At 45.0% G+C, this 11,218-nt stretch overlaps 1 protein-coding gene across 1 annotated transcript; it reads right to left on the bottom strand.

The window, feature by feature from the left end:
* Positions 1–282: 282 nt before the first annotated feature.
* On the bottom strand, positions 283–10,862 carry LOC133449212 (NLR family CARD domain-containing protein 3-like). Its single transcript, XM_061728344.1, has 11 exons — positions 10,771–10,862; positions 8,529–8,661; positions 7,820–7,969; positions 6,887–6,965; positions 6,328–6,535; positions 3,939–5,724; positions 3,465–3,638; positions 2,431–2,604; positions 2,065–2,235; positions 1,438–1,484; positions 283–1,312 (listed from the first exon to the last, which is right to left on the bottom strand). The coding sequence occupies exons 2-11, from the start codon at positions 8,615–8,617 to the stop codon at positions 786–788; spliced, it is 3,405 nt and encodes a 1,134-aa protein (XP_061584328.1). The 5' UTR covers positions 8,618–8,661; positions 10,771–10,862; the 3' UTR covers positions 283–785.
* Positions 10,863–11,218: the final 356 nt, after the last annotated feature.

The following is an 11,218-nucleotide window of genomic DNA, read 5'->3' as shown; positions in this document are numbered from 1 at the left end:
TATTATTGAGTGAACGTCTCGCGAGGGGCAGTCACGTTGTCATGGGGACCCCACTGTATAGACAAATCGCAAGAGTACTATGAGCTCAGGAGAAGTCCCGGTATGCTGTAAAAAGTCCCGGTATGCCAGAGGCTAATATTGAGAAGTGCGGGTACTCCGTACCGGTGCGTACCGGCCCACTTAAAGCACTGGTACAAATATACTTAAAAATCATTATAGTACAGTGTAAAATCAATAATGCCGATCCCCGGGACCCTGAACATGAAGAAGCAGTTCTAGATAATGGATCGATCATTTTATTCATACAATAAACTTGCATACAAACAAACACTTTGCCATGAAAGAAGCCTGACAGTCCAGTAGTGACGTCCTGGTTGGAACAGGATGTGGGTGAGAATAAAGACCAGGATGAACCTTGTTGTAACTTCATCTTGGCTGATTGCAGCACAGTGATTCCTCTCTGACATCACAGTTGGTCACATGTGCACCAAACTAACTGCAGCTGAATGATCTCAGCTAAACTGAGCTGCAGAGAAACATGCAGCTGTTCACTGTGAAGCTCTGACAGGAAACAGGCAGAAGAGCAACATGTGGATCCTGGAATAACAGCAGCTTCCACCTTTAAAGGACCGGAAGAGGAAGAAGTTTCCAAGGAATCATTCAGAACAGTTTCACCAACATGTTATTCAGGTGTTCTGATGGAAACAGAGACAGACATGTACAGACTCAACTATCTGTCCAACAGAGACAGTTTCTCTGACAGGAGGAGACTCTTGAGACTGAACTCAACACAGAGACACTGAAGAACCAGACCTGAACCAGAACCCAGGATAGAGAGGTTCAGTGAATGTGGTGTTGAAGGTGTGGAGGAGGATCAGTCTGTCAGAGGAGACTCTGTAGAAGGACAGAGTTCCAGCAGGAACGTCCACGTACACTGCTACTCTGCCAGAGACTGAGGAAGAGGAGGAGGAAGGTGTTCCTCTGTCATTGTGACAGATAGAGTACCGACCATCACCATAAAAGGACAGACTCCAGGAATGATCGTTCCTTCCAAACAAACAGTCGACAGAGTTTCCTTTCCTTCTGATTCTTCTGTAACTCACTGATATGTCAACACCTCCGCTCCACTGGACCTCCCAGTAACAGCGACCCGTCAGAACTTCTCTACACAGAAGCTGAGCCCAGAAATCAAACCTGTCTGGATGATCAGGATATGACTGATCCTCCTCCACATACATCATCTTCCTGTTGTTGTCAGACAGTTTGATGCGTTTGTGGACCGTGTTTGTGTCGATGGTGAGTTGACAGGAATCTGATGGAGAGAACAAACAACCCAGCTGCAGTTATTATTGATCTGTCATTGATCACTGATGGACTCATGAATGAGTGACAGTGAGAAGATGGTTGAACGTGTGAATGAAATGAAAACACACTTACACTTCCTCAGACCTGGTGTCAACCATCGTTGTCCAGCAGGCTCCACCCTGAAAGGAGGAGGGGGGTCAGACCAGCTCAGTTTCTCTCAACAAACATGGACATTACATGGTTCTCACACGCTGATGAAGGAACAGTCCAACACTTGGACAGATGCACTTCAATGCAGAATCTCTGAAGTCGAGTGAAGGTGCAGCTGTTATTGTGCTGTGATGAGCCTGAAAACCACACTGCTGTGGTTCTGGGATGTTTACTGGGTCAAGAACGGCTCAGAGTTGTGAACTGCATCTATCAGCTCTGCAGCAGCTCCATCTGCTCAAAGATCTCTGCTCAAAGTGTCATGGAAAACATTCAGACATTATATGGTTTGTAACGAAAGGCCAACAGCTGTAAGGAACAGGATGAGAAGAGGGGGATATAAAACATGTAAATACAGATGAAAGGGCCACATCTCTTTTGTAAATACCTTCCTCTAAGAGGACTAGCATACACCTGTCAGTTGTATGTATCTGTATTTTACTCTGTGCAATTAATAAAAAATGCCACAACAAAATCCAGAGAGCCACAAAGATGAAGTCCACAACAACATCATGAAGAGTCCAGCACACTGATGTCCTTCTGTCTTCCTACCTGAGAGTGTCCAGTCTCCAGCGGGGATCCTCCAGTCTAGACAAAAGTTTCACTGCTGACTCTCCTGGATGGTTGTAGCTCAGGTCCAGCTCTCTCAGGTGGGAGGGGTTGGAACTCAGAGCTGAGACCAGAGAAGAACTTCCTTCTTCTGAGATCAGACATCCTGACAGCCTGCAGACACACAACACAACACACATGCAGAGACTCTGAGAGAACTGCTCTGAGACTAAAGCTGACTCTTTCCTCGTGTTGATCTGATGATGGCGCTGAAGGAAAAGTCTGAGGATCAGCAGAAACACATCAACAATCCTTCAATATCAACCACAGTTCCAACTGTCAACAGTTGAACACTTGGTGGATTCTGACCTGAGAGACTCCAGGTGACAGTGTGGACTCTCCAGTCCAGGAAACAGCTTCTTCAGTCCTGAATCCTGCAGGTGGTTGTTACTCAGGTCCAGTTCTGTCAGACTGGAGGACTGAGAACTGAGAACTGAGGACAGAAGTGGACAGATGTTCCCTGAGACATTACAACCACTCAACCTGCAGAGGAGATTAAAGAGATCATGAGGTTATTTAGGAAAGTTTGTGTATAACATTTCATGTACAAGACAACTCAAAGGGCTTAAAATAAAAACATTTTAAAAAATGACTTGAAAATGTAAGAACTTAAATGCAGTAATTAAAGACAGACAGACATAAGTCAATAAAAAGGTTTTGTATTGTGTTCATTATGTCTTCAGATTGATATCCTATGGTTTCTGTTTTTCAGACAAAGTTCCGACTTCTTCTTCTCCTCAGAGTGAGGAAGGCGGGAGAACCGCCGAAACTGTCAGATGGAAGGTAAGAAGTCGGAACTTTGTCTGAAAAAAAGAAACCATAGGATAGGTTTTCAACTTAACTTAAGGCTATAGAGAGTTCCAGCATCCCTACACCAGACAAAACACCAGAAACACTACAGAAGATTATCATTTTTTTCTGTCATTTTCTGTTGCCTCATGGAGAAGTAACTTAAAACAGAGGCAATGAATCACAGAGCGATGGTGGTGTGGAGTGAATAACCAGACCTTTGGACTTTAGATAATATGATACGCTTTAAGAAGAAGCTCAAGTTATTTTTGTTTACTCTGGAGAATAAAATGGATTGTTAAGAATTGATCTATTAATTTGTTTATCGTGTTGACACTGTTTCCTTTTCCTCTATTTCTTTTGTGATTGTGTGTGTAGTTTTGCTGAAGGGTGTGGGGGGTGTTAAAATGTGAACAGCACATGATTATTTGTTCTATTTCACACTGTCCAGAAAGTTGTTTTGTTAAAAAATGGAAAATATTTTTTATTCTTTTTAAATTGAGCTATGCATTTGATTTGTACAGTCAACAGTTGAACACTTGGTGGGTTCTGACCTGAGAGACTCCAGGTGACAGTGTGGACTCTCCAGTCCAGGACACAGCTGCTCCAGTCCTGAATCCTGCAGGTCGTTGTTACTCAGGTCCAGTTCTGTCAGACTGGAGGACTGAGAGCTGAGGACTGAGGACAGAAGTGGACAGATGTCCTCTGAGAGGTTACAGTCATTCAACCTGCAGAGGGGATTAAAGAGAAACCATAATGTTATTTCAAAGTTGATTATGTCATTTAACAAAGAAGTAAATTATATAATATCAATAAATACTGATTATTTCAACTAATAATCAATAAGTATTGATCATAGTGATCGCTGCATTTCCCTTCTCTGCATGTAAAGTTTCCTGAGATGAATCATTGATGAGAACTGGTCCCACATGAACCTGAACTTAGTTGAACAGTGAATTTAACTGGTTTCCTACATGAACACAACATGTGATTGTAACTAAAACAGATGTGTCCGTGTTCGTCCTTACACAACTTTCTTGGAGGCTTGGACCACCGGCAGCAGCCTCCGTAGAAACTCCTCTGAAGCTGAGAACTTCTTCAGGTCAAACACCTCCAGATCTTCTGATGACAGTAAGATGAAGACCAGAGCCGACCACTGAGCAGGAGAAAGTTTACCTGTGGAGAGACGTCCTGACCCCAGGGACCGTTGGACCTCCTCCACCAGAGAACCGTCGTTCAGTTCATTCAGACAGTGGAACAGGTTGATGCTTTTCTCTGCAGACAGATACCCACTGATCTTCTCCTTGATGTATTCAACTGTTTCCTGATTGTTCTGTGATCTTCTTTGTTTTGGTTTCAACAGACCTCGTAGGAGGGTCTGATTGGTCTCCAGTTTGAGACCCAGGAGGAAGCGGAGGAACAAGTCCAGGTGTCCGTTTGGACTCTGTAAGGCCTTGTCCACAGCACTATGATAGAGGTGAGTCTCTGCTCTTTTTTTAAACCACCTGTTTCTCTGTTCCTCCAGCAGGTTGACTCCAGACTTGATGAAGGTCTGATGGACGTGAAGAGCAGCCAGAAACTCCTGAACACTCAGATGGATGAAGCAGAAGACCTGGTCCTGGTACAGGCTGCTCTCCTCTCTAAAGATCTGGGTGAACACTCCTGAATACACTGAAGCCTCTCTGACATCGATGCCACACTCTCTCAGGTCTGATTCATAGAAGATCAGGTTTCCTTTCTGCAGCTGCTCAAAAGCCAGTTTTCCCAGAGATTTGATCATCTTTCTGCTCTCTGGACTCCAGTGTGGATCCGTCTCAGCTCCTCCGTCATACTTGACCTTCTTCAGTTTGGCCTGGACCACCAGGAAGTGGATGTACATCTCAGTCAGGGTCTTGGGCAGCTCCATTCCCTCTCTGGTTTCCAGAACATTCTCCAGGACGTTCTCCAGGACCGTAGCAGTGATCCAGCAGAAGACTGGGATGTGGCACATGATGTGGAGGCTCCGTGATGTCTTGATGTGGGAGATGATTTTGGTGGACTTCTCTTCTCTGAACCTCTTCCTGAAGTATTCCTCCTTCTGTGGGTTAGTGAACCCTCTGACCTCCGTCACCATGTCAACACACTCAGGAAGGATCTGATTGGCTGCCGCGGGCCGTGTGGTGATCCAGAGACGAGCAGAAGGAAGCAGGTTCCCCCTGATGAGGTTTGTCAACAGCACATCCACTGAGGTGGACTCCGTAACATCAGTCAGGACCTCATTGTTGTGGAAGTCCAGAGAAATTCGACTCTCATCCAGACCGTCAAAGATGAACACGACCTGGAACTCTTCAAAGATGCAGATTTCTCTGGTTTCAGTGAAGAAGTGATGAACAAGTTCCACCAAGGTGAACTTTCTGTCTTTCAGCACATTCAGCTCTCTGAAGGTAAATGGAAACAGGAACTGGATGTCCTGGTTGGTTCTGCCTTCAGCCCAGTCTAGAGTGAACTTCTGTGTTAGGACTGTTTTCCCGATGCCGGCCACTCCCTTCGTCATCACTGTTCTGATTGGTTCATCTCTTCCAGGTGGGAGTTTAAAGATGTCTTCCTGTCTGATGGTTGTTTCTGCTCTGTGTGGTTTCCTGGAAGCTGCTTCAATCTGTCTGACTTCATGTTCATTGTTGACGTCTCCAGTCCCTCCCTCTGTGATGTAGAGCTCTGTGTAGATCTGCTTCAGAAGGGTTGGGTTTCCTGCTTTAACAATCCCCTCAAACACACACTGGGACTTCTTCTTCAGCTTAGACTTTAGCCGCCTTGTACAAACTGCAGCAAAAGAGCCTTAATAAAATTGGAAAAAAGAAACCAATTAGTGTTTTATAAAGTTCAACTTCATTCTCCTAAAGAATCAGGATGTGAATCAACACTGATCAACTCTAATGTTATGATGAGCTGTCCAATATTGAGAAAAATCACTTTTACCACGTAAACACCTCTGAACATTCAGGACGTGGAAGTGACAAAAACATCTGGGGGTCCTGGAGTTTCTAGTACCAGGATGTTAGCAGTACAGCCCTGATGGGTCATGGGTTTGTAGCTTGTTGTGTTCTTGTTATGTTGTGGTGTCTGTGAAGTGGATTTTCCAGGTTTAGGATTAGAAAACACCAGAAGATGATCTGATCAAATAATCTGTAGAACCATCAAGACAATCTGGATTTCAGCAGGATTCCTGGAAGAGGAAAACCAGGACTAAAATCTTCCAGTTATCTTGTGCTGTTGGTCGTTTAAACATATTTATGCTGTCCTGTACAGGGAGGGTGCTACTCTAGGGGGATGATACCATGTGGGGTCGAATGTTGTGGCTGATCTGTGAATGTTGTTCGTCTCCTGAGGCATTCTAGGTCATTTATCCAGCATCTTAAATGTTCATAGAAATCCTCTTACTTTTCTGCAGACGCTCAGCCAGCTCCTCCTGCTTCATTCTCCTCAGGAAGTTTACTGTTATCTTCACAAACGCCTCTCTGCTCCTTCTCTGCTCTTCTTCCTCACCGTCCAACAGATGCTCTAGGGATTCTGGGTAATCTGGACTCAGACCCCTCTGGATCTTCTTCAGCTCGTTCTTCACAAACATGACAATGTTGTCCTCCAGCAGCTGGAACAGAAGACCACATGGAGGACACAATCAGACTGAAACCAAAGAGACAAACATCAGGACCATGATGGACAGACTGACAGTCCACTGGTCTCCAGAGACCAGCATGGAGACAAACATCAGGTCCATGTTGGACAGACTGACAGTCCACTGGTCTCCAGAGACCAGTACGGAGACAAACATCAGATTCATGTTGGACAGACTGACAGTCCACTGGTCTCCAGAGACCAGCATGGAGACAAACATCAGACCCATGTTGGGCAGACTGACAGTCCACTGGTCTCCAGAGACCAGCATGGAGACAAACATCGACAGAACAGGTGGAGAAGCAGTTGTTGTTCATGTACAGACCTGAAAGATGGAGTCCAGCTGGGTCTGATGCTGCTGGACAGACGGACCGCTGGGGGACTCTGAGATCTGCTGGTCCACTCTGTGGAGGAACCAGGAAGAATTAGCTCACATCATGTCTATCCTCACAGAGACAAACAGCAGCTGAAGGTCCATGAAGTCCTGTTGGGATGAGGACAGTCCATCAGAGGACTGGTGGTGGTGAAGGTTTACTAGTCCTGCTGATCCCACTGAGAACATGTGACCTCAGTGAGAGCTCTGCTCATTCACACATTCACAAGATCCAGTTCTGCTCCAAGAAAAGTTATGAGAGCAAGAAGACGGACAAATGATGGAGACATGAAGCAGCTGATGAGGCGGCAATAGCTCAGGCGGTAGAGCGGCTCGTCCAATGATTGGAAGGTCGGCGGTTCGAATCCCGCTCTGTCCCAGTTTGCTGTCGTAGTGTCCTTGGGCAAGACACCATACCCACCTTGCCCCGTGTGAATGTGTGTGAATGTTGGTGGTGGTCGGAGGGGCCGTTTGGCGCGGAATGGCAGCCACGCTTCTGTCAGTCTGCCCCAGGGCAGCTGTAGCTACAAACGTAGTTTACCACCACCAGAGAGGATGTGTATGAATGAATAATGACCGTCTGTAAAGTGCTCTGGGTGCCTTGAAGGGCGCAATATAAATCCAAGTCATTATTATTATTATTATGAACTCTGGATCATCATCAGGATCAGTCCTCTGGAAGGTAAGACCTCCAGATGTGTCAACCAGAGGAAAAAGCTCCTGACAGGAGATGAAGATCTATGAGGAGGAAGCTCAGATCACCATCAGGTGATGGAGGACCACAGGGGTCGAAGACTACATGGATCTACTCAGGAAGAAACATGTGGACATTTCCTAACATGAGGACTGATTTAAATACATTTCAAGCATTTAAATACATCTCACCTCTCTGAAGAAGACTGCTGGTCTCCTTTAAAGCCAATGAACCAGTCCTTTGAATGGTCGCTCTTCAAGGACACACAGCTGGGTCCGGGTCCGGGTCCGGGTCCGGGTCCGGGTTCAGGTCCAGGTCCAGGTCCAGGTCTGGGTCTATTCCTGTAATAATGATGTTTGGTGAGTCTTGAACTCTGACATGCAGAAGAGTCAGGGACAGTTAAGGCTGAATTATGGTTCTGCGTCAAAACGACGCCGTGCCTACGGCGTGTGGTTTTTGTACACGCAGAGGACACGCCGTCACATGCGCCGTCACTGACGTGCACCTCCCGAAAATTGTAACTACGCGTCGAGGAGACGCAGACCACACGCAGACCGAGAGGGCTGTGATTGGTTCGTTTGAAAGCGAAGCATTTACGGTTTCCGGTTTGAATCAGTAGTGAACTTCCAGGGCTTTTTTCTTCGTTTATATGTGATTTTTTTTGTTTTTGTTTTTTGCACAATAGTTGTCCTTATTTCTTTGATTTACTGTGACCGGAAAAAGTCGGATAAACCATTCAGAAAAAGATCGCTAACTAGTGGCCGCGGGGGGTACTGCACCGCGACCAAACGGAGAGACGGAGAACTCTGAACGATTCGTGACGGCACCACGGGTGCGCCGTGTGCTCTGCGTGTGTGTGACGCAGAACCATACCCGCACCTTTAGAGATGCTCATCTCACCTCTGAGCTTTGCTCCGACTCAAAAGTTCCTCACACAGAGAGGTTTTAGAGGGAGGGACTCCTTCCTCTCCATCGTCACACTGGTCCATTCTGCTGAATTCACGTCCACATCAGCTCACACACAAACCTTCATCTGCAGAGGAAACACACATCAATGGTGTTGCACACAGATCAGCTGATCCTGCTCTGGTTTGTTCCTATTTTGCTTTTTTTGCTTCTACTGAGCAGTAGAGGTTACTTGGCTCTATTTTAATGTTTTTTTCTTTCGTATCCTTCAAATGTTGGAAAGGGTTCCAAGTGATCAAAAACATAACATGACATTGTCACGTCAGACGTTGGCTACGCCCACTGATAGTATTCAACAGCTTAACAACTTTTCCTCAGGAACGGGCGCGTCCGCCTCAGAAAATAAGACGTAAAATATGACACACTCTACACACCAGCCCCTTTTCAGTAGGATAAACAAACATGACAATCCTCAAATGGATATTACAGAGGAGACAAACATGTTCATATGCCTCACAACAGTCAACTGGACCTCTGATACCATGTAAAGCTTAGAGAGGGGTCTCAATAATACTGGACTCAGTTTTCAACCTCACAGATCTCCAAGATTATATGGAAATACTTCCAAAACCTTTGCAAATATATCTGTAACAGCTGCAGCGTGGAAGAGGTGGAATAGGTGGAATGTGCTTTGGTGGGTGGTAGTCTAGTGCAGGGGTTCTTAACCTTTCTGACCTTGGGGCCCAATTTTTTCAGTACAGAGTGGCCCGGGGCCCATTAAATATTAAAATTGTATAGCAGGGGTATTCGACTAAAACTTTAAGAGGTCCATTTAGAGAAGATTTACTCAAGCATCATAACATCATAATATATATATATATATATATTATTTGTGTGTATATATTCAAGTAGCCTCATAGTTGTATCAACATCTGCATCTGACTGTTATATTAAAAAAAGTACATTTCAAAAATATTTGCCACTTAACATGTTTAACTTGAATTACACATATTTTTTTCTCTTAAAAATAAAATTTATTTAATTTTATTTTTCAAATGCTATCTTATTTTATTTCTCTACCAGCAGTTTGAATTTCCCATTTTCTTTGTTAATTGTCTCAACACATTTGTATAATAAATGAATATAAACACATCTTAGCAATTGAACAGTTTTGCAGTTTGTCTTTCTTCCCCTTATAATCTTATGCCTCCACTTTCTGTTGTTCAGTGAGAGAACTGAGCTCTAACTTCTCCTGTCAGTACTTTAAATCTGGTCTGGATGGTGTCAGGTTCTCATACACATGAGAAGGTGCTCATATTTAGTTTTAATTATGTCCATTGTGGAGAAAGCTGCCTCACAGCTGTATCTGGAGTCTGGAGCCCCAGGTCTCCCCGTCCGCCCCAGGTGTCCCGCCCAGAGCCGCCGCCGGGCAATCACTGGCAAATCACGCCCCCCTTCCCCCTTCTCATTGTGGCTTCAATTACGTCCGCCTTAAGCCTGAATTATGGTTCTGCGTAAATCGACGCAGAGCCTATGCCGTAGAATCCCTGATCCTGGCGGATCTAAACGTACTCTGTGCAAAATAAATTATTTTTTCTGTAAATACACACCATTTCTCTTACTATTTCACGTACAGCTAGCTGAGTGTCTTCTCCTCATTTGGTCGGGAGTTGCTATGCAGTCCTGCGGCCCTCGCGGCCCACACGTACAAAACTGAATTCTTTTTGCGGCCCTCTAGAGGGCGCTCGCGGCCCAACGTTGGGCCGCGGCCCTATGGTTAAGAATCACTGGTCTAGTGGCTACAGAGGTGGGCTCAGGTCTGGAGGATCCAGGTTAGGGTTAGGGTTAGGGCCTTGAGCAAGGCCTTAACCCTAATTGCTCCATGGTGTCTGTGTCTCAGATGTAAATTGCTTTGGATAAAAGTGTCTGCTAAATGACAGTAGTAGGAATAGTTCTGCTCAGGCTGGAATGTCAGATTTACATTTAATTCATGGACGACTTCTAGCTCCCACTGCCTCATCATTTTATCTCCAGATGACCTTTAGTGTGGTACACGCCGACCAAAACCATGTCTTGACTGTTCATTTAAATGTGAAATCTTTTCTCTTGATTAGAAGTAAGAGCCAACAAAGTTCTACTCTGGCTGTCTTAGCTGTGTTCATCTGATTAGTTAACTAAGTTAATGCTCATCACCATGTTTTATTCAGCTAAGTATAAGAAAAATGTAGAGTCTTACCTGGACGGGTGATTCCTGACATCAGGTCTGGGTGGTACAAGTTCCCAGAAAAGTATGTTTTATCATTCAGAACACAGTCGTCACAGGAGAAGTCTTATCAGTCTGTGTGTCTTGTGTTAAAATACCTGCGGTGTTGTTAACGCAGGTGGAACGAGGAAGCGTCTTAGGACAAAACTCGACTTACCTGTTAGTCAACTGCAGAAGACACTTCCTCTTTCTGAGTGTGTGATGCAAAAAGATAAACATAGAATCTCCTCACCCCTTCATATATCAGTATATTACATGAAGTAATTTAAAAGATCCTACTGAGCCTACTGTTATTGGTCTTTTGTTAGTTGTGAATTTATGGTCGTCATTCAAAATAAAACCTCACACTTCACAGGGAAGTCCACAGCGGCCCGGGAGGGAAAAACCTCCAACCACGGCAGACAACATCAGTTCCAAAGTT

This window comes from Cololabis saira, chromosome 8, assembly GCF_033807715.1.
Source record: "Cololabis saira isolate AMF1-May2022 chromosome 8, fColSai1.1, whole genome shotgun sequence".
NCBI lineage: Eukaryota > Metazoa > Chordata > Actinopteri > Beloniformes > Belonidae > Cololabis > Cololabis saira.
This window is presented reverse-complemented; position numbering and strand designations above follow the sequence as displayed.